Source organism: Ailuropoda melanoleuca, chromosome 5, assembly GCF_002007445.2.
Source record: "Ailuropoda melanoleuca isolate Jingjing chromosome 5, ASM200744v2, whole genome shotgun sequence".
In the NCBI taxonomy this organism is placed as follows: domain Eukaryota; kingdom Metazoa; phylum Chordata; class Mammalia; order Carnivora; family Ursidae; genus Ailuropoda; species Ailuropoda melanoleuca.
This window is the reverse complement of record NC_048222.1, coordinates 35,433,918-35,461,814: the sequence shown is the minus strand read 5'-3', so window position 1 is coordinate 35,461,814 and position 27,897 is coordinate 35,433,918. Positions and strand designations below refer to the sequence as shown.

Below are 27,897 nucleotides of genomic sequence, written 5' to 3'. Positions count from 1 at the left end.
GTATCCATTCATTCTTTTCTTGTTTTTTTTTTTTTTTAAAGATTTTTATTTATTTATTCTACAGAGATAGAGACAGCCAGCGAGAGAGGGAACACAAGCAGGGGGAGTGGGAGAGGAAGAAGCAGGCTCATAGCAGAGGAGCCTCATGTGAGGCTCGATCCCATAACGCCAGGATCACACCCTGAGCCGAAGGCAGACGCTTAACCGCTATGCCACCCAGGCGCCCCCCATTCATTCTTTTCTGCATCAATTATCATTATCCTGGATTGAGCCAGAGGAAACTCCCTTCAGTCTGACTCCTGGGCCCTTTTGATGTGTCCATATTGTTCTTTGGATGCTTCCTTACTTCCTGTCACGGGATGTTCCAGGTTCATCCTGTATTTTCCTGACTCTAGTCGTGGAATCAGCCTCCCCTCTAAGGAGCATTGTTTCCTTATAGCAGAAAATGGTATTTATAAATCAAGATTATGTCACCATGTATACTCATTGCTACTCAGGTGGCATTGATTTTGGGCTCCCTCTGGACAGAGCTAGGAGCTTTATACATATATATGTATATGCATACATGTATGTAATGACTGTATGAAATGTATATATATTTTACACATACACATTTATATCTATATATGTTTAACTATATTTGTATATAAAACTGTAAGTTTATACTGATGCCTCAATTCTGCCAATACCATGACGAATGTGACTCCAGTTATCCCTAGTACAGTTACTTATTTGACCTGTATCCCTGTTGTAGCCAATTTCCCAACCCATAGACCTTCTCGACCCTGGTTCCACCATGCATACGGCCACGTGGGCTGACTTGCTCCTGGTTCCCATGGCTACATTTTAAAGTAACATTTAACTGCGTTTTTTTTTCTTCTTTTCCTTTATTGTCCAGGTCTTCCAAGATTTGCCAGCCAGCCAGAACCTTCTTCAGTTTATGCTGGGAACAGTGCAATTCTGAATTGTGAAGTTAATGTAGATTTGGTCCCGTTTGTGAGGTGGGAACAGAACAGACAGCCTCTTCTTCTGCATGATAGAGTTATTAAACTTCCAAGTGGAACACTGGTTATCAGCAACGCTACTGAAGGAGATGGGGGACTTTATCGCTGCATAGTTGAAAGTGGTGGGCCACCAAAGTATAGCGATGAAGCTGAATTGAAAGTTCTTCCAGGTATTCGTTTATTACCAGGACTTGTGGTTTTATGTTTATTAATGAATAAAAATTGTTCTGTTAGAATTTCTTTTTTAATAAACACTGTTAAATATGTGGTGTGACAAATTAATGTCAACATAAGGAGTCTCAGTTTCTTTTAGGTAGAGAAAATAAGAAAATGTGCCAGAAAGATTCACTCTTTAGTGAATACATGAGCAGAGATTTATGAAGTGATCAAGTGTATTTAATATGTATGGCATTCTTCTTGGCCAAAGACACACTAGGTCTGTGTCTTTTGTCAAGCCTCTCTCTGCTCCTTCCCTGGACGGGATACTTCACGTAGTTAGATCTCTTGTCAGAGTCCGAGACTCATTCGGGCTAGTTCATGTAAGGGATGGGCAACGTGGTGACTAATACGGCAGCTCTGGACACACTGGTAAGCAAGGTTCTTGGATCTTTATAGCGCACCCCCATTTAAGGGTAAACTCAGCTCCTTCTTCCCTTTCTTTGTGGGTTCTCACTCTCTCTGCCCCTGCTGGCTCTCCTCCCCTGTTTCATGTGTCTTTTCTCAGCTGTGTAACTTCTGCTCACTCGTAACTTCCTCTTCCACATTGCTTATTACAGTCCTGCTAGCCTCTTGCTGTCTGCTGGCCTTTCAGCTTCCGTTCCCACTGCTGGGTGCCTGAGTCCACATTTCTTCCTTCAGACCTGACTTCATGAATATAATGGGGCCATCTTTACATTGTTTGGGCACGGTTTTTATATACAACTACTTCATAGGCTAATTTTAGTCTGTGGGTTGGCTTGCAAAGTGAGACCCGTGTTGTGAGCAGCGGTGCTTGACAGGGTTCCTCATGGGCTTTGAACTGATTTTTTTTTTTTTAATGCAGTTTCTTTCTTCGTCAGCATCATCCATGTCTTTGCCATTCCTGTCCCTGTGTATTTTCAGCTCGGCAGCCACAGTTATTTTTTAAATGTATATTAGATTGTAAAATGAAATAAAATGTATATTACATCATGTCACATCTTTGCTCAAAACCTAATGGTTTCTCGTCTTAGAGTAAATGTTAAAGTCCTTGGCCTGTAAGGCTTTGTGTAATCCTAAGGCCACCTTCCTCCCCATCTCATCTGGTACTCTCCTCTCCCTCACTCTGTGATTGTGGCCACCTCATGTTTCCTGAGCACTCCAGACATTCTTTTGCTTTGGGGTCTTTCTACTTGCCTTTTGCTTTGCCTGGAATCCTCTTCCATCAGATATCTGCCTGACACCATCTTATTTCTCTGCTCACGTATCATTTCATCGTTGAGCCTTCCTTGGCTACTAAATGTTTAAAACAACAATCTTCCATATCCACCCTGGTACTTTCCTCTTTCCCCCTTAATATTACTTCGGAACATATCCACTGTCTGACATACCATGTCTTTTATTTCTTGTCTCTCTCCCCAAGTTGTATATAAGGTCAACAAGGGTAGGGAATTTTGTCTGCTGCCAAGAATGGTAACTGGCACATAGACGCCAGTAAATATTTGTTCAGGTGTATTTGTTTCTATCAAAATATGATTAAATTTAGCTAAATCCCTATGGGGGAAAAAAGAGAACTATGTCTTCCAGCCTACTTCCTGACTTGCTTTTACATGGCAGAGGTCCTGTTTCTTCTCTGTTATCTGGGTACCATTGAAGCAAATCCTCAAAACCAGATCCAAGGAAACAAGATTTTCGGTGTCAGAGAATGAATCACCACTCAATATCTGAAACAAAAACAAAATACTGGATGTTTTCGTTACTGATATGAGGGAAAACCATAGTTGTTAAGCACAGTCTTCTTGAATAATGCACTGCCTATCTCATGTAGAATTTTGGGGAAGATGTTATTTTTGGTGTGTTGGTTAAGAGGCAAGAGTGGGTTGATGTCAGCCATAGAAGCATGTTTTATGGTTGGTTACAAAGGTGAGAGCGGGTTAATGTCAGCTATAGAAGCAAGTGATTCCACTGCTGAATGGCTAACTTTTAAACCCTGAGGCTTTTAAACCCACTCATTGGCTGGCTTTCAAAGGCATGTTCCCTGAAGCAAGCTGTCAGTGATCTATTAGACAGTGTTTACTTGTTTCCATGGCTATAGCACTGTCATTGATTAGTTACACAAGTTTAAAGCCAGCCCTGGTGGTTGTTACCGTGGCTGTAGAACATCTTTTCCTGAGAGTATGGGGACAAGAGTCCTATCTCTTTACCTGAGAATGGTCTTTTTTTCTCAAAACAGAACACTGGAAATACCACTTCATCAAGTAGAGAACCCTGTCTTCTACCCGTTAGAGTGTGTCCTTTTCAGATGTCCATAAGAGGGCAGCTATATAAAGTGAACACACACAGTGGTAGCCTAATAGTTGTACCATTATAAAAATCAAGGGATTGACAGGCTAAGTGAATAAGTTAGAGATGAAACTCAGAAAGATTTTCAGAAGTAACACACAGATGTAGGGATGTAAAGGAAACCTCTTATGATATCCCTCTGAATGGAGAGGATGCTGTTAAGAGTCCTGAGCTTGCTCAGTCTTTTCTCTCTTTGTACCACTCATGAATCACTTGCTTTATTCAGTCTTTTAATGTGAAGGGGATTCTTGCCAAATGTCCCTCGGTTGACCGGTATGCGCCTTGAAGTTAGGAGCTATAACTTCTACGTTGTTAAGGTCCCCAGAGAGCCTGGCACGATGCTGTACACGTTAAAGGGATTAAAGAAAAATGTTTGCGAATTTATTTTTTAAAGATTTATTTATGTATTTTGGTTGGGGGCAGAGGGAGAAGGAGAGGGAGAATCTCAAGCAGACTCCCTGCTGAGCACAGAGCCCAAAGCAGGGCTTGATCTCATGACCCTGAGATCATGACCTGAGCCGAAATCAAGAGTCACACGCTTAATCGACTGAGCCACCCAGGCGCCCTGAAATGTTTGCTGATTTAAGTGGACTTTTCTTGTGTCACTGTTACTTAAAATATTTTTGTTATGTAAAGCCACATAGGGCGCCCGCCTGGCTCTGCTGGTAAAGCGTGCAGCTCTTGATCTTGGGGTCATGAGTTCAAGCCCCACATTAGGCATGGAGTCTACTCAAAATAAAATAATAAAGCCACACAGACTGAACAGGAATTTGCCATTCCTCATCATTAGTGTAGTAAAGTGCTTTCTTAATTATTGTCTTTTACTTTTTAATTTTTTAGATCCTGAGTTCACTTCAAACTTGGTATTTTTGAAACAACCTTCTTCCTTAGTCAGAGTCATTGGTCAGAGTGCGGTGTTGCCATGTGTTGCTTCAGGACTTCCTACTCCAGCCATTAGATGGATGAAAAATGAGGAGGCACTTGACACAGAAAGGTAATGTCGTCTGCCTAAAAGCCTTTTTCAGCCTGAGCCTGAGACTTGGTCTCATCTAATTTGGGACTACTGCTTAATCATGAAAAAAATGGTTATCTACTTTATTTTTATTTAAGCACATTATAATGTTCATTTATTATTCTTGAAATAGTTTATATACTATATATGATTAGGATGTTTAAAGGACAAACTGCTTTCAAAATATTAAGGGGTAATTATTCCATTTATTCTTTCTGAGCTGCAGTATGCTTAGCTTAAGGCCTCGAGACCTCCTTCCCTAAGTTGTTGCAGGAGTTTCTGGTCTTGACTAGCCTGAGACTTCTCATTCCTTTTCATGAGCATTTTGTTGATAGTAGTTTTTTCCTTTATTCTAATAAAAGAAAATGTATTCCTCATCCTTCTGTTTTTGCCTTTTAAAATCATACCAGATTTCTTGTATGATCATAAATTCTTCCTCTTCCACAAAAGCCTTTTCTCTTAACATCAGCCATCCTGTCATCCCTCATGACTTATGTCATAGGTACTTGACATATATAATGGCTGCTTTGCTCTCTTGTTTTCTGATAAAGGAACTGAGGTAGTGGTGGTGGTATTTAGGTATATTTTGTTTCCAAAGCAAAGTTATTTTGTGTGTTGTAGAATGGTTAGTATCGTCCTTGGCCTCTATCCACTACATGCCAGTAGCACTCCCAAGTTGTGACAACCAAAAATGTTTCTGGATGTTGCCAGATGTCCCTTTTGTCCCCAGCTGAGGACCACTGTGGCAGAGCAGTGCTGTCCAGTAGAAGTATGATGCAAGCCATGTATATGATGCAAGCCATTTTATCTAGCTAGATAAAAAAAAAAACACTAAGATGTAACACACATTACTAAATACAATAATAATAATTTATATGATGCATCAGTTAAAGTGAAACGTCGTTCTACCAAAACAGTAAAGTTGTGGTTAATGTTGCTTCAACGTTTACATTTAAATAAAAATTAAATAAAATTCAGAGTTCAGTTCTTCAGTTATTCCAGCCACATTTCAAGTGTCAGAGGCCACGTGTGGCTAGTGGCTATTGATTTGGACTGGGCAGGTCTGAAGATTCCCAACTGAGTATCCAAAGTAAGCAGACAGTCTTAATTTGTGTACTTAAGTAACTTAAGACCTGGGAAAGGGTAACTCGCTAGTTAGCTTGATCAACCTTCAGTGATAGGTGGGAGTGATAGAATGCACTAAAGTGTTTCATTGGCAAAACTGATGGCATCATCTCCAATATCACCTCTTTCTTTCTCAGCACCCATCCAGTCCCAACTACTTCTGTCTGTATTTTACTCCCTTTCTTCCCACTCCCTTTCCCCAGCTAAATATTATGCAAAAGATTTATAAGGCTTCAAGGGAATATTTAAAACTTATGCTAACTGAGACATAGGAAACCTTTAAAAAGTAGATAAAATGAAGCTCTCTTTGAGTAAAAATTTAAATTGGCTACATGTTAGAACAAAATCTTTATCAGGAGTAGGAAAGCTGGGGCTCCTGGGTGGCTCAGTTGGGTATACATCCAGCTCTTGATTTCAGCTCAGGTCATGATCTCAGAGTGGTGAGATCCATCCCCACATTGAGCTCCACACTCAGTAGGGAGTCTGTTTGGGATTTTCTCTCTCTCTCTCTCCCTCTTCTCCTGCTTGTGCTCTCTCTCTCTCTTTCCCTCTCTGTCTCTCAAATAAATAGATTTTAATTACTTTTTAATTAAATTTTATTTATTTGAGAGAGCGTGAGTGGGGAGAGGAGCAGAAGGGGAGGGAGAGGAACAGGCAGACTCTGCATTGAGTGCAGACCCTGACATGGCTCAGTCCTAGGACTCTGAGATCATGACCTGAGCCTAAACCAAGAGTAGGCTGCTTAACCACCTGAACCACCCAGGTGCCCCAGAAATAAATAAATCTTAAAAAAAAAAAAGGAATAAGAAAGCTGAAATAGGCTCTTTTTAAAGTTTTTATATTTTATCATCATTGAAGGACGTTCTGAAGATACATAATGATAGGAGTTTGATTTCTTATGTAAGAAAAGTGAGGATTACTGTGATTCTTGTTTGCTTATTCAGTAATTATTCAACAAATGTTTATTGAATGCCAATTACATTAAGCATATTGTAGGTACTGGGAACAGACTAGTGAACCAAGCAGAGTTTTGCTGTTATGAATAGAGTTTTGCTGATATCCTAGTGGGGAAGAATCAGACAGTAATCACTTAAACATATGAAAGTTCAGTTTATGATAAGTGCTATGAAGAAAATTAAGACAAAAGTATGCCAGGGGTGCCAAGAGAGGTAGAGGTAGGATTGCTATCTTCTATAGAGGCAGGATTGGCTATTCCTTCAGTAAAGTGATTCTCATACTGGAGTCTAGATGTGGGGTGGGGTACATAAGTCATGGTAGAAATGTTACATATCTTCCTTTTATGTTGCATAAAATTGTTACATTCAATTTTATCCAAAGATATTTCTTAAGGGAAATGTTTTTTAATGAAATCAAATGTGGATATATCATGGCTAGTAATATTCCTCTGAATTTGAAGGACAATTCAGAAGACTTAAGACTGAATAGACTGTTTTCTACTTGAGTTGTCTAGGCTTCTGAATACTTGGGTTACATGGTAGAAAAGTCTGAGAAGCATTGCTTTGGTATAGCACTGTCTCAGGAAGCTTCACAAGCATACAGGAGGAGAACAGTGTTTATGGCGTTCACATCGGTATTTCCAAAACCTAGCATAGTGTGTGGCACATAATGGGGTAGGGAGAGTGGTAACCAATATTTTTTGGTCTGAATGTAGCAAAGGAGAATCAGAGGGCTTCGGGTTATATATAGGTAATTGCTCAAAAAATGTCTGTTTCTACCCGTGCCTTATGAGATATGCAGATGGGCCTTAGCTAATAAATTATTTAAACCCCAAATTTGAAAGAAGTTTTGACATTGGAAGAAACAAATGGCTAGAAATCTAGATAGTGCTATTCTGGCTCTGGTAAAAATCTTAAATTATTAGACATCCTTCTCTATTACTAATCCTAAGGCCTGTTTGAAAATGAACATTTTAAAACATTACCTGGGAGGAGCTAAGATGGCTGAGTAGTAGGAGGACCCTAGGCTTGCCTCTTCCCTTGAACACAGCTAGATAAATATCAAATCACTCTGAATACCCAAGAAATTGATCTGAGGACTGACGGAACAAACTGCAACTAGAGGGAAAGAGGCCACAGTGTAGAAGGTGGGAGGTTTGGAGATGTGATTTGGGGGAGAAGCAGATCACAGGTGCTGCAGAAGTGAGGGAGCCCTGATCACGGAGAGAGGTGAGAGAGAGAAAGAGGAGTGCACAGGGGATCGCACAAGGAAAATACTTCCCCAAAGTGGGAAAACTAGAGGGGCTGATTTCTGTGAGTTTTTACAACCAGCGAGGCTCAAAGATTGGAGTTTTAGAGGTCCATGGCATGGGTAGTTTGGAGCCCTGAGGGTACTGCAGTGCTCCTGTGGAGAAGGAGGGCAGATAGGCCAGGGGCAGGTGGTGCAATCTGAGGATCCTCTGGAGTGCACGGGGAGAGACGATTCCCCCTTCTTGGAGTGCATCTGGGAGAGATGGCACTGCCTCTGTGGGGACAGAAGAGCCAGCAGGTGCCATTACCTCCCCTGCCCCTCAGCATAGGTGCAGAGCTACCTGCAGAGGGTGGCTAACTTGGATATTGCTCTTTGCTATACTTCACTCCGAACACCACACCTCTGTGCTTTTGTGCAACTGCCCTTCTGGGACAAACCTGAATCAGTCCCAGTGCAGTGAGACCTTCCCCCAGAGGACCAGTGGGGGAGGCCGCACCAGGTCCCAAAAGTTTGGAGTCAGCCGGCCTGCCTGGGATAGAACATGGGTGCGCTGAGCTGCCAGGCAGGCAAAAGGCCTGGATGCAGACGGGGTGAAGGCAGTGAGCTGAGGGCCACCTGGGACACATGAGGGGAGATTGTTCACTCTTCTGGTAGGGCTTCCCAGACAGCGGTGGGCACGAACTGCCCTCTCTGGGGACAAGGGAGGGGGTTGGTGCCACTTCTCTCCCCTATACCTCAGCATAAACTAACTTCAGTAAGTAGCACAGTGCCAGCAGTGGCAGCCTAATCCAAGCAGCCTACACCAAGTCCCACCCCACTGCACCCTGCAGGTGCTGCTTTTTGCAGGCAAGTGTGCCTGAGAACCGAGCAGCAGGCCTCTCCCCCAGAAGACCAGCACAAACCCCCCTGCATGTACCCAGTCTACTGACCATAGAGCTCTGCAAAGCTTCAGCTCTAGTGGAAATAGCATTAGGTCTCTCTTGACAAGCAAACAGACCAGAGCACACCTAGTTAAAAACCACCACACTTTGGCCAAGGTCCAAATACTCCCCGCTGCAGGCAAGGAGAAACTCTGTGGAGGACTGACCTGAGGGAAAGAGCAGCCAAAACATAGCAGCAGAGTGTACACAGCATACTCCAGAGACATTTCCTGAAACGCCAGCCCCTTGACAGTGTAAAACCTCTTCTTTATAAAGCCATTACTCTTAGGAGCAGGAAACAGAACATTCTCGCTTTCCTAACACAGAGAAGACAGGCACCTACCATAATGCCAAGATGGAAGAATTCATCCCAAAAGAAAGAACAAGAAAAGGGGATCTAATCAAAACAGATATAAATAATATGCCTGATCCAGAATTTAAAGGGACAATCATAAGGATATTAGCTGGGCTTGAGAAGAGCATAGAAGACACCAAGGAGTCCCTTACCAAACAGAGATAAAAGACTTAAAAACTAGTCAGGCCGAAATAAAAAATCCTATAATCAAGTTGCAAAGCCAACTGGATGTAATGATCATAAGGATGGAAGAAGGAGAGGAATGAATAAGTGATACAGAAGATAAAATTATGGAAAATAATGAAGCTTAAAAGAAGAGGGAAAGAAAAGTATTGGACAACGAATGTAGACTTTGGGAATATAATGACTCCATAAAGTGCAATAACATTTGTTGTCATAGGAGTCCCAGAAAAAGAAGAGAGGGGAAAAGGTGTAGAGGTTTTACTTGGGGGAAATTATAGCTGAAAACTTACCTGACGTGGGGAAGAAAACAGACATCCAAATCCAGGAAGCGCAAAGAACTCCCATCAAAATCAACAAAAACAGGCCAACACCAAGATGTATTGTAGTTAAATTTGCAAAATATAGAGATAAAAAATCCTAAGAGCAACAAGACAAAAGAAGTCCCTAACTTACAAGGGAAAACAAATAAGGTTGAGAGCAGATCTAGCCACAGAAGCTTGGCAGGCCAGAAGAGAGTGGCATGCTGAATGGGAAAAATATGCAGATAGGAATACTCTATCCGGCAAGGCTGTCATTCAGAATAGGAGAGATAAAGAGTTTCCCAGACAAACAAAAACTGAGGGAGTTCATGACCACTAAACCAGCCCTGCAAGAAATATTAAAGAGGACTCTTTGAGTGGGAAAGAAAGACCGAAACCTTCAAAGACTAGAAAGAAACACAGAAAATCTCCAGAAATGACAGAACAAGTAATAAAATGGCACTATATTCATATCTATCTATAATCACTCTGAATGTAGATGGACTGAATGCACCAACCAAAAGACATAGGCTATCAGAATGGGTAAAAGACAAACAAACAAAAAACCAAGACGCATCTATATGCTGCCTGCAAAAGAGACTTTTTTTAGATCTAAAGATACCTGCACATTGAAAGTGAGGGGATAGAGAACCATTTATCATGCTAATGGACATCAAAAGAAAGCCAGAGTAGCAGTACTTATATCAGACAAACTAGATTTTAAATTGAAGGCTGTAACAAGAGATGAAAAAGGGCATTATATCATAATAAAAGGATCTAACCAGCAAGAAGACCTAACAATTATAAATATTTATGCTCCCAATTTGGGAGCATCCAAATATGAATAACAAACATAAAGGAATTCATTGATAATAATACAATAATAGTAGAGGACTTTAACACCACACTTACATCAACAGACAGATCATCTAGGCAAAATCAACAAGGAAACAATGGCTTTGAATGACACACTGGACCAGACGGTCTTAACAGATATGGTAAGAACATTTCATCCTAAAGCAGCAGAATACACATTCTTATCGAGTGCACATGGGACATTCTCCAGAATAGATCAGTACTAGGTCATAGATCAGACTTCAACAAGTACAAAATGATTGAGATCATACCATGGATATTTTCTCACCATAATGCTATGAAACTTGAAGTCAACCACAAGAAAATATTTGGAAAGACCACAAATACATGGAGGTTAAAGAACATCCTACTAAAAAATGAATGGATCAATCAGGAAATTAAAGAAGAGATTAAAAAAATACATGGAAACAAATGATAATGAAAACACAATGGTCCAGAACTTTTGGGATACAGCAAAAACAGTCATAACAGGGAAGTAAGTAGCAATACAGGCCTATGTCAAGAAGCAAGAAAAATCTCAAATACGCAACCAAATCTCACACCTAAAGGAGCTAGAAAAAGAAGAATCAATGAAGCCTAAAGCCAGCAGAAGAAGGGAAATAATAAAGATTGGAGCAAAAGTAAATGATACGGAAACACAACAGCAGAACAAATGAATGAACTCAGGAACTGGTTCTTTGAAAGAATTAATAAAAGTGACAAACCCCTAGCCAGACTTATCAAAGAAAAGAGAAAGGACCCAAGTAAATAAAATTACAAATGAAAGTGGAGAGATCACAACCAACACCACAGAAGTACGAACAATTATAGGAGAATATTATGAAAAATTATATGCCAACAGATTGGGCAATCTGGAAGAAATGGATAAATTCCTAGAAACATATAAACTACCAAAACTGAAACAGGAAGAAATAGAAAACTTGTACAGATTGATAACCAGCAAAGAAATTGAATGAGTAATCAAAAATATCCCCAAAACAAAAGTCCGGGGCCAGATGGCTTCCCAGGGGAATTCTACCAAACATTTAAGAAGAATTAATACCTGTTCTTCTCAAACTGTTCCAAAAAATAGAAGTGGAAGGAAAACTTCCAAACTCATTCTACAAGGCCAGCATCACCTTGATTCCCAAACCAAAGACCTCACTAAAAAAGAGAATTATAGGCCAATATCCCTAGTGAACATGGATGCAAAAATTCTCAAAGAGAAGACTCCAACAAAAATTGCTAGAACTGATACATGAATTCAGTAAAGTCACAGGATACAAAATCAACGTACAGAAACCTGTTGCATTTCTATACACCAATAATGAAGTTTCAGAAAGCAATCAGTGAATTGATCCCACTTATAAATAATTGCAGCAAAAACCATAAGATACATGGGAATAAACCTAATCAAAGAGATAAAAGATCTATACTCTGAAAACTATAGAACACTTACAAAAGAAATTGAAGAGGACACAAAGAAGTGGAAAAACATTGTATGCCCATGGATTGGAAGAACAAATATTATTGAAATGTCCATACTACCCAAAGAAATCTACACATTTAATGTAGTCCCTATCAAAATACCAACAGCATTTTTCACAGAGCTAGAACAATCAATCCTAAAATTTGTATGGAACCATAAAAGACCCCAAAAAGCCAAAGCAGCCCTGAAAAAGAAAAGCAAAGTTGGAGGCATCATAATTCTGAATTTCAAGCTATATTACAAAGCTGTAGTCAAGATATTATGGTACTGGCACAAAAACAGACACATAGATCAACGGAACAGAATAGAAAACCCAGAAATGAACCCACAACTACATGGTCAACTAATCTCGACAATGCAGGAAAGAATATCCAGTGGGAAAAAGACCGTCTCTTCAACTAATGGTGTTGGGAAAACTGGACAGCAACATGCAAAAGAATGAAACTGGACCACTTTCTTATACCTTACACAAAAATAAATTCAAAATGGATGAAAGACCTAAATGTGAGATAGGAAACCATCAAAATCCTAAAGGAGAACGCAGGCAGCAACCTCTTTGACCTCGACAGTAGCAACTTCTTACTGGATATGTCTCCAGAGGAAGGGGAAGCAAAAGCAAAAATGAACTGTTGGGACTTCATCAGCATTAAGTGGGGCACATGATGTGTTGAGCACTGGGTGTTATACACAATTGATAAATTATTGAACACTACACCTGAAACTAATGACATACTGTATGTTGGCTAATTGAATTTAAATAAAAAAATTTTTTTTAAAAGATGAAATCTTCCTCACAGTGGAGGAAACAATCAACAAAACTAGGATGCAAGCTTCAGAATGGGAGAAGATATTTGCAAATGACATATCTGATAAAGGGTTAGTATTTAAAATCTACAAAGAACTCATCAAACTCAACACCCAAAAAACAATCCAGTTAAGAAATGGGCAGAAGACATGAGTAGACATTTTTCCAAAGAAGGCATCAAGATGGCCAACAGACACATGAAAAGATGCTCAACATCACTCATCATCAGGAAATACAAATCAAAACTACAATGAGATATCACCTCACAACTGTCAAAATGGCTAAAATTAACAACACAGGAAACAACAGGTGTGGGCGAGGATGTGGAGAAATGGGAATGAACCCTCTTATGCTGTTGGTGGGAATACAAACTAGTGCAGGAAAACAGTTTGGAGGTTCCTCAAAAAAGTTAAAAATGATCCAGCAATTGCACTATGAGGTATTTACCCAAAGGATACAAAAATACTGATTCTAAGGGGCACATGCACCCTGATGTTTATAGCAGCACTATCAACCATAGTGAAATTATAGGAAGAACCCAAATGTCCATCAACTGAGGAATAAAGAAGATGTGGTATATATATATATATATACACACACACACACACACAATGGAGTATCACTCAGGCATAAAAAAGAATGAAATCTTGCCATTTGCAATGATATGGATGAAGCTAGAGAGTATCATACTAAGTGAAAAAAGTCAGAGAGAGGAAAATACTGTATGATTTCATTCATGTGTCTAATTAAAGAACAAAACAGATGAACATGGGGGGAAGAAAAAGAGAGAGGGAAGCAAACCATAAAACAGTGTCTTAACTATAGAGAACAAATGGAGGGTTGCTGGAGGGAAGGTGGGTGGGGGATGGGCAAGATGGGTGGTGGGTGTTAAGGAGGACACTTGTTGTGATGAGCACCAGGTGTTGTATGTAAGTGATGAATCACTAAATTCTACTCCTGAAACTACTGTTACACTATATGGAATTTAAATAAAAATTTGAAACAAAATAAATAAATGAATAAATTTTTGTGACCATTAAAATAAATAAATAAAACATTACCATGACTTTTGTAACTGTCTTAAGATTGTCTTAAGAATTACGTAATCTTTCCATCAAATTTGTTCAGATCCAAACCAGACATAGCTATTGAAGGAGGGGTAGTGGAGATGTATCCCATTCATTGAGTAGTTTCATTTTAAAGAGAGAAAATCCAGAAAATACAAATGCTAAAGTGCAGAGCGACTGACTGCACAATGTAATTTACTAACCATGTGATGTTTTGTTTTGGCACAATGATAGATCAGAACCCAGCTGCAAAGGAAAGGTTATAGTTATAAAAATGCTTAATGTATTATAATTGACAATAGTGGAAAAATTAGATTATTTAAAAAACAAGTGGAGGAGTAACATTTCTGGGAAGATGGAATAGATGTGTTTTTCCCTATTCTTCCCACTACTAAAAACCCCAGACGTTGTATGTAAAACAAACTTAAGAAGACTCTGGGGGCGCCTGGCTGGCTCGGTTGGTTAAGCATCCGACTCTTGATCTCAGCTCAGGTCTTGATCTCAGGGTCGTGAGTTCAAGCCCTGCATTGGCCTCCATGCTAGACATGGAGCCTACTTTAAAATAAATAAGTAAGTAAAGAAAGAAAGAATGAAAGGAAGGGAAGGAGGGGAAAGATGGGAAGGAAGGAAGGAAGGAAAAAAGGACTCTGAAAAGTGGAGAGAGGAAGACTGACTGACTAGAGATGTTGGGACCCAAGGAACAACATGATGGTGAGTTCCTTGGCTTTTGTTTTTGCCTCATATATCCCAACTTGAGCTGAAAAAACTGCCAACCTGAAAATGCCAACAGGCACATTCAAAAAAGGTCTTAACAAACATGTGCTCTCTCTGGCTACAGCAAGGGGAAAGCATATAAGACAAAAAGTGTAAGACTATAATCACTCCTACTTTAACCAAACACTACGGAAGAAACTGTGACCCCACCTTTATCCATGTGAGCAAAAGCCAAGTGGGAAGGCTAGACTGCCACCCTCACCAGGTTGTAATGAGATCCTACAACCTGTATGGTATCAGAGGCTAAATAGGGAGCCAAAACTTCATCTCAGCCAGGCAGTATCAAGGCAGTATCAAAGCTGTCTCTTTCGCTTGTTAGTAGAAACCACATGGACAGCATGGACTTTTATCCCATCTGGTAGTGAGACATTTCTTCTCTTCCCTGCGGGAGTGCTATTAAAAGAGGCCTTGTAGAGAGTCAGAACTTTCATCATCATGTAGTATTGAGGGCCCCCCTCTATGGTGTCAGTGGACACCATGTGGGGAATGGTAATGAGGTGTTCCTGCTGCACCAGCCAGAGGGCAGTTGAATCAGTGAAGTTCTAGTGAGGAATCAGAACTCTCAACCCTGTTAAAGAATAACGAGGAATCCCCATCTCCCCTTGGGTGTTGAAATGAAGACTGAGTAGGTAACTGGACTTCTTCCTCCATCTGACAGTAATGAAGTGGTACCTACCTCCCCCTTCCTCTAGAGCAGCATCAGAAGAAACCAGCTAAAATGAAAGGTTTAGTGAGATCCAGTCTCATACCCCAAATGTCAGATTTTAATTTAAAATCACTCATCATACCAAGAAACAGGAAGATCTCAAATGAGAAAAATCAATAGATGCCAGTACTGAGATGGCAAGTTTTAGAATTATGTAATATATTTTAAAGCAGTCACATTAAAATGCTTCAACAATTACAAACACACTTGAAACAAATGAAGAAAATAGAATATCTCAGCAAAAACATAGGAAAGTCTCCTCAAATAGATTTAAAGATCCAAGTAGAAAATTTTGAACTTAGACAATAAAAAAAAAAATAAGTAGATAGGCTTAGCAGTAGATCGGATTGGACAGAGGAAAGAATCAGTGAACTAGAAAAAAAGAAGACACAATGCTCAGTATTAGGACTGAAGCAGGAGATGCTACTACAGATCCTGCAGGCATCAAAAGGATAATAAGGGCACACTATAAGCAACGATACACATGTACATGCACATGGAAATTTGATAGCTTATACAAAATAAACCACTTGTTCCAAAACACAACCTACCACATCTAACCCAGTATGAAGTAGATAATTTGAATAGGTCTCTGTTAAGGAGATTGATTCTGTAATTTTAAAACTCCCAAAAAAGAAGTCTCCAGGCCCAGATGGTTTCACTGGAGAGTTCTAATGTTTAAAGAAGAATTAACACCAGTTCTACACAATCTCTCCAGAAAATAGAAGAGAAGGAATTCTGATACCAAAATCAGACAAAGGTAGTGTAAAAAAGAAAACTACGGGCCCAACAGGCCAATGTCCTCCATGAATATAAACATAAAAATTCTTAACAAAAGGGTGCTTGGGTGGCTCAGTTGGTTAAGCGTCTGCCTTCATCTCAGGTCCTGATCCCAGGGTCTTGGGATTGAGCCCCATGTCTGGCTTCCTGCTCAGCAGAGAGCCTGCTTCTCCCTCTCCCTCTGCTGCTCCCCCCTGCTTGTGCTCTCTCTCTGTCAAATAAATAAATAAAATCTTAAAAAAAAATTCTTAACAAAATATTCTAGCAGATAGAATTTCGGGGTGTGTGTGTGTGTATTCACGTGTGTGTGTGTATAATACATATGTATGTATATTTATATACCATAACCAAGTAGGTTTTATTCCAGGGATGACTGACTCAGTATTCCAAAATTAATATAATCGACCTTATTAACAAACTGAAGCAAAACCTACATGATCAAATTGATAGAGAAAAAGCATTTGACGCAATTCAGCACACTTTCATTACTTTAAAAGACCTTCAGAAAAATAACTTAAGAACATATACAGAAAACTTACAAGCTACCATTGTATTTAATGGTGAAAGACAATACTTTCCTCTTAAGATCATTAACTAGTTGAGGAAATTCACTGTCAGTGCTAGAAGTTCTAGCCAGTTCCATAAGGCAAGAAAAAAAAACCCACACAGATCTAAAAGGAAGAAATAAATAGTCTCTATGTGCAAATGATATGTTTGGCTACAGAGAAAATCCCAAGGAATCCACAAAAAAACCTCTTAGAACTAAGAAATAAGTACAGCAAGATCACATGATATAAGATAAACATAAAATTCAATTGTATTTCCTCAACATCACTCATCATTAGGGAATTGCAAATCAAAACTGCAGTGAGTATCACCTTACATCTGTCAGAATGGCTTAAATCAAAAACGCAAGAAACAGCAAATGTTGGTGTGGATATGGAGAAATAGGAACCATAGAGCAGTGTTGGTGGGAATGCAAACTGGTGCAACCACTGTGAAAAACAGTACGGAGATACCTCAAAAAATTAAAAATAGAACTATCCTATGATCCAGTAATCACGCTCCTGGGTATTTAACCAGAGAATAGGAAAACACTAATTCAAAAGGATACATGCACCCCTATGTTTATAAGCAGCATTATTTAAAATACCCAAGATATGGAAGCAGCCTAACTGTCCCTCAATAGATGAATGGATAAAGAAGATATGGTTACACATATACAAAGGAATATTATTCAGTTATAGAAAGAATGAAATCTTGCCATTTGCAGTGACATCGATGGACTTAGTATAATGCTAAGGGAAATAAGTCAGAGAAAGACAGATACTGTATGATCTCACTCATATGTGGAATTTAAAAAACAAAACAAATGAGCAAAGGTAAAAGACAAACCTAAGAAACAAACTCCTAACTATAGAGAACAAGCTGATGGGTTAGCAGAGGGGAGGAGAGTGGGGGAAGGGTGAAATAGGTGATGGGGATTAAAGAGCACACTTGTCATGATGGGGAAAAAAAAAAGAATCTAGGTTATAAAACAGAAATTAGGCACCAGGAAATAAGACTGGGTAAATTCAGACCAAGGCAAGAGAGGAAAAAGCCAAGCCAGGGTAAGCCAAGTATGTTTTGAGAAGAGCAATTCAAAGTCATTGAAGACAAGAGATAACCTATTACCACTCTTAGTTTCTCTTCCCTAAGACTGCTCTAATGCCAAGTCTCATTGAAGAAGAATTAAGACAATTTTAGTCCTTGAGAATAAGGAGGAGGAATGGAGAACATTCCTGGCCACTGGGAACAAACTGGATGGCCATCCTTCAGAACTGGAGGAAAACTGCCCAAGGAGATCTTGGCTCTTTATAATGAACAAATGCTCAGAGACAACTTTATGCAAAGGACTTTGCATTTTTGGAATTCTTGTTTATGTAGCAATTCTAAGCATATAAGTGTGTATCTTTCCAATTAAAAATATTTTTGTAGGAAAAGATACAGATGAATGGACCATGAAGAAAAAATCATTTGTATTTCTGTATACTAGCAGTGAGCACGTAAACACTGAAGTTACAGATACAATAGCATTTACAATCACTCACAAAAAATTAAAATACTTACGTTAAAAATCTAACAACTTGTTAGATTTGTATCGATTTGTATACTAAAAAGTACAGATGCTAATGAAAGATATCAAAGATCTAAATAAATAGACCTACTATGTCTTTGGTTTGGAAGACTCAGTCGTAAAGATGTCAGTTCTCCAAATTGATACACAGGTTAACTCAATTCCTGTCAATGTCCCAGCAAGATCGTTTGTAGATATAGACAAGATTATTCCAAAATTTAGATGGAAAAGGAAAGGTACTGGACTGTGTGGCATTGATGGGGGGATAGTCACATATATCATTGGAACAGAATAGAGAATGCAGATTTAGACCAAACAAAAATTCCCAACTAATTTTTGATAAAGATGTAAAAGCAGATCAGTGGAGGAAAGATAGCATTTTTAACAAATGCTGCTGGAGCAGTTGGGCACCCAATCATAGACAAAAAATTGAACCTCAACCTCTGTCTCACACCTCATATAAAAAATTAACTCTTGGACTTAAATGTACAATGCAAAATGAAATTTGAGAAAAGAAATACAGGAGAATACCGGGACCTAGGGCTAGGCAAAGAGTTATTAGATTTGACACCAAAAGCACAATCAATAAAAGGAAAAGTTGAAAATTGGATTTCATCAAAATTAAAAACTTTTGCTCTGTGAAAGACCCTGTTAAGAAGATGAAAAGATAACTACAGAGCAGAAGAAAATATTTGCAAACCACATCTTCAACAAAGGACTAGTATTTAAAATGTGTAATTATCTTTCAAAACTCAGCAGTACAAAAGCACATAATCCAATTAGAAATAGGCAAAAGAGATGAATAAATGTTTTACTGGAAAAGATAGAGAGATGGCAAATAAGCACAAGAAAAGTTGTTTAACATAATTAGCCAAGAGGGAAATGGAAATTAAAATCACAGTAAGATGTTGCTACGTACCCATCAGAATAGCTACGCTTTGTAAAAATTGACAGCATCAAATGCTGTGGAGGATGCGGAGAAAAGGGATCTCTCTGACAGTGCTGGCAGGAGTGTGGAAATGGTACAGCCACTCTACAAAACTGGCAGTTTCTTTAAAAGCTTAACATGTTGCAACTACCCTATGTCCTAACATTAACACTTTTGGGCGTTTATCCTGTAGAAATGAACTTCATGTCCACACACAAGTCTGCGTATCTGTATTCACAGCAGCTTTATTCATAATGGCCCCAAACTAGAAACAGCCCAAATGTCCTTGAATGAGCAAATAGTTAAACTAAGGTATATCCATACCGTGGAATTCCTGCTAAGCAATAAAAGGAAGGAACTATTGATAAATGCAACAACCTGGATGAATCTTTGGAGAATTATGCTGAGTGAAAAAAGCCAATCCCCAGAGATTATATACTGTATGATTTTATTTATATAATATTCTTGAAATGACAGGATTACTGAAATGGAGAACAGATTAGTGATTGCCAGGGGTTAATGAGGAGGTGGGAGTAGGAGGAAAGAGGTGTAGCTGTAAAAGGACCAGATGAAGGATCTTTGTGGTGATGGGAATGTCAGTATTCTGGGTGTGATGTTGTACTCTACAAGGGTACCATTGGGAGAACCTGGGTAAAGGGTACGTGGGATCTCTGCATGTTATTTCTTTTTTTTTTTTTAATAATTTTTTATTATGTTAGTCACCATCCTTAGTTTTTGATGTAGTGTTCCATGATTCATTGTTTGTGTATAACACCCAGCGCACCATGCAGTATGCGCCCTCCTTAATACCCATCATCTCTGTGTTATTTCTTAAAACTGCAGTTACGTCATAATAAAAAGTTTAATGAAAAAAAAAACCAGGAGAATATCGTACCCTTCTTTTCCTGTTGTTTTAAAGGAAGAGATGTCCTTTTGACTCTAGGTCTTATTACTTTCCATTTTCTCCAGCACTTTAATGAATCTTTTCAGATTTTTTCCTGTCCATTAGCTCCTTCTCTTTTGCCTGTAAAAAGGCTTACCTCTCTCTCACTCAAATAACAACACACAAGAAACTAAATTAAACAAGCAAATTTCCTTTTGTTTTTCCCGTCACACATACTACTTTGACCTTAAGAATCTTCCTTGACATGTGTTTCTTCTTCAGCTTCTCTACCTAACGCATCTACCAGATCTGTCATGGAAACTCCCAACTATCTGTGAAAACCACCTTATTCCAAGCTACCATCAGCTGTCACCTCAGTTACCACAGGACTCTCGTGTTCTTCCCGTACTTACCCTGGCTTCGTTCCAGATACATCGTCACAGTCCTGCCAGAGTGATCTTTTCTTTCCTTCTTCTTCTTTTTTTTTTTTATTATGTTCAGTTTGCCAACATATAATACATCATTAGCTTTTGATGTGTTCAACGATTCATTAGTTGTGTATAATACCCAGTACTCATCACAATCTTTTCAAAGCTCAGATCTCATGACATCATTGTCACCTCCCCACCCACTTTTACAAATGTTTAATGGATTTTCATTGTTTTTAGGTTAAGGACTCAGACTATTAAGATGACTTTCAAAACCTTGTGTGCTCTGGTTCCATCCTCATCTTTCTCTCTCTCTTTTCTCTCTTAAACTTAGCCACACTGGTTATTTTCAGATCCTGAAGCACGCTGTGGTCCTTTCTGCCACAGTTCTCTTGAATATGCTAGTCTTTCTTTCTGAAATCTTTGTCTCCTCCTCATCATTAGTTAGCTCCTTCTCATTCTTCAGATCTCTGTTCAAGGGTTACTTTGGTCAGAAAAATTTCACCTCTAATTTCCTGGTAGGTTCTTCTGGAATAGTGTTTTGTGGAATTGCCATCTTTCGTGTGTCTTTCCCACTGAGCTGCATGGGAACACTGGTTGTGTTTTTGCTACCTGCCGCGTAGAGGCACACCAATGAATGTTTGCTAACTGAGTGGATAAATCCCTCTCCTTACCTTCTTCATCCATTGTTTTTAAGAGTTGTCAATACTTTTTGCCTTCTTTGTAGCTCTGTTGTTATTGCCAGAGTTCATCTTTTTCTCTTAAATTCTGGACCATTACAATAATTTCACAATCAAACTTTCTGCTTCTGGTCTTTTCCCCATTCCTCTTGTCCTCCACCAAATCATGTGATTTATCTCCTTCAAGGCCTTCCCCTTGGCAAAACAAACAAACAAACAGTCTCCTTAGCACATCACAGTCTCCTTGACCGACCCCTGACTGCCCACGGACACACTCACATACTTGCTTTGTCCAGCAACACTCAACCTAACTTGGGTCCAATGACCATGCTTACTTTTCACATATTGTTCCTTTGGCTTATATCTTTGAGTTTTGGAGTTCTAAAGGCTCGATTGCCATCTTACTATAAGCTATCACATCATCATGTGAACAAGTTGAATGAATTCTGCCAAGCTAACAGCCTTTCTTCCTCCCAGGCTTCTTTTAAGGGAGTAAAACTGGTTCCATTAAGAAAGATTGACTTCTGTACTGGCACTCAGTTATGGCAAATATGAGGCAAAGCAAGTATCAGGAGTACTTTTTAGTCTAATTATTAAGTAGAAATTACTATATCTCAGTTCAAACGTACCATACCAACGAGTATTTCAAATGATGTTTCCCTCAGCTGGGTATCATGTATATATTGCTGATTTTCCACTCGTGAGCATTGTTTTCCATTTCTGAACATTAGTAGTAATTTTGTCTAAGGGTGAAATAGAGGATTTTAAATTTTGTAAATTTTTCTTACTTTGTGAGGCACGGAAACCCTGTCTTAACTCTCCGTTTCATCCTAGTAGCTCTTGCTGCATTCCATGATATGTTTATTGCTTCTCTGTCTCATCCCGTTAAATTGGGATTTGAGGTCTAATAGAGATGATTCAAATTAGAAGGCCACTTGATGAAGTTGAGTCATGATCTTGCAGGGTATTTCATAGAGAAGCCACCAAACCTGATTCTGGTTTTCCTCTTTCTTTGTCCAGAAACTTAATCTTGTTTATCAGATTCAGGAAGCTTAATGACTCAGGTTCACAGTGTACTGAAATTTAAGCCAGAATAGCTCTTTACTTACGACGGGAATTATAAGTGTGGCACTGTTTGAATAGTCATTTCCTCTCTTTTTTCCCCATCAGGAATTCTATATGAAAAGCCATATTTTGTGTTGAGCATAGATACATATAGGAAATGTGACACTATTAAGATTTGAGAGAAAAATTTGCCTGTGAAAACCAGTTTAGACATAGAATCTCAAAATAAAAAAAAAATTCTAACTCCACAAACCAAAACAACTAAACTTGTTCACTTTATAATAACTTGATGAGAATATTGATTTGTGATTTTTTTCCTTAATATTATAGGATCACTTTACTTTTCTTTAAATATTCTCTTTAAAAGATTTAAATCACTATATCGATTTGGGTTATAGTGGTCAGTGTCCTTGTCGATAATGGCGTGATAGCGGGTTCTTACCGGGTAACCACACCCAGGTTGCTGTTCTCTGGCAACTGTGTTCTCTCCCTTCCCTGTCCCTTTTTCTCCCTTTCCTAGCCAAGCCACCATAGGAAACTTTCAGTAGGCATCGTGGCCCCACAACTTTCTGTTTCTGATCTGACATTTTACCGTCTCCAGTAGTCCTCTCCATGTGGTGTAGCTATAGTAAGAGTGACTCTCAGATTGATTCCGGACTTCGAAATTAAATCATGTGCAGAAAAACTGGGCAGAGTTGGGAGGCAGGGATGGATTGTGGGGAGTGGAATTGGTTACAAAAGTAGTATACCTTTGAGAATAATTAGACGTGTTTAGAGATGGGGCGCCTGGGTGGCTCAGTCGGTTCAGCATCTGACTCTTGATTTTGGCTCAGGTCATGATCTCAGGGCCGTGAGATTGAGCCCCGCTTTGGGCTCTGCGCTGGGCGTGGAACCTGCTTAAGAGTCTCTCTCTCCCTCTCCTCTGCCTCTCCCCACCCCAAACTTGCACACTCTTTCTCTCTCCGAAAAAAAATAAGGGTTAGGGAGAATTCATTGTAGCATTTTGATTCATATTTGTGATATTTATGCATGTGAAATATGAGCAGAGTAAATTGGACTAAATTCTGCTAATTTTGTTAGTCTCTCTGTAGCCATATAAATAATAATGCTTTTTAAGTGTTTTTTTCTGTTTTATATGGAGACTTTCTCAGGTATTATTTCCCTAGTTCTGAAATGTGTCAATATTTTTTTTATGCAGCTCTGAGAAATTGGTGTTGCTGGCAGGTGGTAGTCTGGAGATCAGTGATGTTACTGAGGAGGACGCGGGGACTTATTTTTGTGTAGCTGAGAGTGGGAATGAGACAATTGAAGCTCAAGCAGAGCTTACAGTACAAGGTAGGTGGATATTCCCCGTATAAATAAATTCTGTGTACTTCGTGGGTTTGCTGATTGTTTAACAGTAAAGTAGAAGAGACAATACACCATAATAGTTAAAACCCTGAGCTTTATACCAGATTGCTTAGGTTCAAGTCTAGGTTTTATATTTCCTAGCTATATAACTGTAGGAAATTTACTTGACCTCTCTGACCCTCATTTACCTCACCTGTAAAATGGAGATAACAAGAGTCCTTACCTCCTTGAGGTTGTTTTAAGGATTAAAAGAGTTAATATTTAATAAGCTCCTGGGATATGTGACTAGAATAAGATAAGAGCCCAGTAATTATTGATATTATCTGTAGTAGTATTATGGGAGGCTGTGTTCTGGGGCATCTGGAAGGTTCAGTTCACTTTTCTTGTCTCACAGAGACTTTTTGTACTCTGACCCAGAACCTGTTATCTCCTAAGCATTGATGTTCCCTCCTTTCAGAATAGATCAGCCAGGATGGAATACACGTGTCTCTGAATGTGACATGGTCACCTCTGATAATTTGATGATTTATTTCTTTCTGTTCAACTAATGTTGGTCATCACAGCATCTTCCCTTACAGGCTCTCTGATTTATAAGTCAGAGAAAATGAACAGGGCATAATCTCTCCTTTATCTCCATGCCCCTTGCCCTTCCTCCATATTGAAATGTACCCTCAGAGGAATATTTGCTATCTCTCCCATAATTTGTATACACCCTCATTTTATATGTTTCAACTAAAAATTTTTAAGACCTTTTCTGTTACTTTCAGGAAAATCGGACATTGCTTGGATATGTAGAGGTAGATTTTGGCTCATGATATTCATTATTACCTTGTCTCAAATTGTATTATATTTGATAGAATACTTCCTGATCTGTGGTTTTGGGTTATTTCATATTTTTATGAAAGTTTGTTTCTCTTGGCTTACTGGTGGGTTTCAGAGTAGGAAGTATGATAGCCACATTTATACTTCCAGTAGTCACCAGAGGACTCAAATTTATGTTGTTTTATATATAATATATATATTTTAAGCGTGTTTATTTTTGGTAAGCTTTGCACCCAACATGGAGCTTGAACTCACGACCCCGAGATAAGAATTGCATGCTCCGGTGACTGAACCAGTCAGGTGCCCCTCAAATTTGTTTTTGATAAGAATTGAGGAATAGACTGCTTGGGGTTCTTCTATGTTGTCAAAAGCACAGAATGTTTATGTTCTCTTGCTATGTGTGGATGGATTCATAATCTCTGAAAATCAAAAGAGCAAGCCTTAGACTATAACTGTTACGGTTAATTACATAACTATTGCCTCACCTGCACTCTACCATTATTCTTGGCTAGGTGGGAGGTTCACTATGACCAGCTGTAGAATGACTGATTTCTATTTCTATTTTATTTATCTATTTATCCAGTTTATTTCTTTACCTCTCTGTGGGTGGGATCGTACAAGTAAAATATTAGTGAACTCCATCTTATTTGGTCCCTGTGCCTCCCTTACTAGATGTTTTCTCTGTTTTTACCATTAGTCAGATTCTTGGCCTAACACTCTCTTCCATTTCTACCTGTGCCTCAGCCTCCTCCACTATAAAGTACCTTGTTATTAACCTCAAATGTGAGGCATAGTGTCTGCCATACATGTCAGTTGCATTTGTCCATGTGGTTGTTTTCTGCTTTTTAACTTTTATTTATTGTATGGAATTGAATTAAAACTCTTCTATTAACTTATTAACTACATTTTTTTTAGTTGTAAGATAATACATATATCTTACAGTTCGCACCTAGTTCCATCTTATCTGTGCCTAGAGAAAGTGCTCTTTAAATGAGTACATTCTAGAAAATTGAGGGAAGAATAAGAGTAAGGAAACCTAGATATTAAAAAGTACCACAGATCTTCTCTAATTAAACAGCATGGTATTGGCCCAAGAGTAGGCAACCAAAAGGAGTCAAATCCAGCTGTTACAAGTAATTATGGAACATAAAGTATTATCAAAGTGGCAATTCAGTTCAGAGAGAAAAAACTTTTATAAAGGATATTGGTACAATAAATTTTCAAATAGGAGAAATTAAAGTTGGTCAAAGTATGAAAAAGTGAAGAATATATGGGTTTAATGTTTGTATTATCTGTGCTGGAAAAGACAGTCTCAGAAAGAATAGGAAAGAGCATGTCAAGCAAAAACCATCAAATGTTGACAACATACACATTTTTTTTAAAGTTATATAGAAGAGCCCCTATAAATAATGGCTAAATGCAAATGATAGACTAGAAGAAAATAGTTGTAACACATAACTGAGAAAGGGTGAGAATCCTGAAAATACAGAGAGTTTCTAGAAACTGATGATAAAAAAAGAAATAACCTAAGGAAAATTGATAAAGAATATGAATAGGCAGTTCACAAGGAAGGGTTTATTAGCTGTTTGCATTCCTTTATCGGCAGATAATCAACCATACTAGTAGTGAGAAAAATACAAATTTAAAAGATATCATTTTTCCCAAACATTATATTGGCAAAAATTGAAAAGATTTTGACTTCCAGAGCATGTGATGGGATGTTGAGAACTGAAAATTATTATTGATAACATCTCACCAGTACAGAATAGATCAAAAACATTACCTCCTTGCATAAGAACTAGGAAGATCGGTAGGAGAAGAAAGGGATAAAGAAAGGGGGGTGGTAATCAGAAGGGGGAATGAAGCATGAGAGACTATGGACTATGAGAAACAAACTGAGGGCTTCAGAGGGGAGGGGAGTGGGGGAATGGGATAGGCTGGTGATGGGTAATAAGGAGGGCACGTATTGCATGGTGCAGTGGGTGTTATACGCAACTAATGAATCATCAAACTTTAAATCAAAAACAAATAAATAAAAATAAAAAATTTAAAAAAACACTACCTCCTTGATACTAGATATTGTATTCCTCAATGAATTTATTTATTTGTGAGAGTGAGAGAGAGAGCTTGAGAGTGGGGAGGGTCAGAGGGAGAAGCAGACCCCCCACTGAGCGGGGAGCCTGATGCAGGGCTCAGTCCCTGACTCCGGGATCTTGACCTGAGCTGAAGGCAGATGCTTAACTGACTGAACCACCCAGCGCCCCTTGTTTCACATTTTTGAACTGGATTATGAGTGGTTGAAATTGAACAAAAGTTCTACACCATTGATAAAGAAAATAGTTTCTAGGCTGGTTTGCATTTTCTGTCAAACTAGTCCCAGCTGTTGACTCCTCCACCCAAGATGAACTCTGCACAAACTAGAGGAATGAGAGGGAAGTGTGGGGAGATGAAGGCTCTCATGAATCTGTATGTGTTTATGGATAGGTGGAATATGTGTGGGGGTGGTGGCTGTAGCCTGGGACTAAGGACTGCATGAGGAAGCAGTGAGAAAATAGATTGAAAGGCTATTAAGTTCTATTGTGTTTTCTCTCTGGTGTTGCCTTGATACTGTCTTTCCCTCCCTGTTCTTTCCCCACAGAAATGAGCAGCAGTGGTCCAGGCCTCCATGATTATTCAAAAGATGTGCTAGGGCTCTTATGGCATATAAATGGGTGTGTCCTGACTAATCACCTGTGGGAGATAACTACCTTTTTTCTCCCCTGCCAAACTCCCATTGGTGTGTTTCAAACCTAGGAAGATTCTGTGCCCAGTGTTGTTTCTCCCTGAGTTCAAATGAGAGGAAATGTCTGTGGAATGCCCAGCAAATTGGAGTGAACAGCAGTATTTCTAAGGTCGCTGGGACTCTTTGCTCTGGGGCTCTCTTCTTAATTTCACCAGGTTGGATATAGTTAGGTCCGGTAACCATATATATTACTAGACAGAGTGACTGGTTCCCCAGAAAAACATTAGTTTATAGCCAAACTAGTCACCTGAATAGTACAATTACTCTCAAAGAAAGAGAACTAAGTGAATAACATATACCATCTGATGATGGAGAATTTTTGGAAAAGATTGACCAAGAATTAAAAATACACTTGACAAGTATATTTCAGAAGATTAGAAAAATATAGAAATACTATGCAAAAACAAGAAAACATATCTGTAGAACCAAGTAGAAATATTAGGTATGAAAAATGTAAAAATAAAGACTACAGTAGACTGGATGATGGTTGAAGGTGTACAGCTGATTAACTCATGAGTTGGAAGATGATGCCGAAAAACTCTGAGAAGGCAGCATTAAATGATAAAGAGAACACACAGAGTAAAATCTAAGAGGCATGAAAGTTAGATGTAGATTTCCCTCCAGGTAAATAGAAACCCTAGAAGAGAGAACAAAAAGGGAGGAGAAAATATTTGAAGAAATAATTAAGATCAGTTTTTCAGAATTAAAGACTAACGGGAGACCTAGTCTGAAAGGGCTTAA

The 27,897-nt window shown here is 38.9% G+C and overlaps 1 protein-coding gene and 1 long non-coding RNA gene across 6 annotated transcripts in view; one reads left to right on the top strand and one right to left on the bottom strand.

Moving 5' to 3' along the window:
- The window catches only part of NEO1 (neogenin 1), a 206,486-nt gene that overhangs the window by 38,219 nt on the left and 140,370 nt on the right, over positions 1-27,897 (top strand). For all 5 annotated transcript variants that reach the window (XM_034660703.1, XM_034660704.1, XM_034660701.1 and 2 more), the window contains exons 3-5: positions 899-1,174; positions 4,365-4,518; positions 23,401-23,537. In XM_034660703.1, the coding sequence (XP_034516594.1) occupies positions 899-1,174; positions 4,365-4,518; positions 23,401-23,537 (567 nt within the window). The remainder of the gene's footprint in view (positions 1-898; positions 1,175-4,364; positions 4,519-23,400; positions 23,538-27,897) is intronic.
- Positions 5,224-27,897, bottom strand: part of LOC117802335 — a 30,679-nt gene continuing 8,005 nt past the window's right edge. The window contains exons 3-4 of the long non-coding RNA XR_004625496.1: positions 21,132-21,332; positions 5,224-5,348 (exon numbers count right to left, since the gene is read on the bottom strand). This is a non-coding gene — a long non-coding RNA (uncharacterized LOC117802335). The remainder of the gene's footprint in view (positions 5,349-21,131; positions 21,333-27,897) is intronic.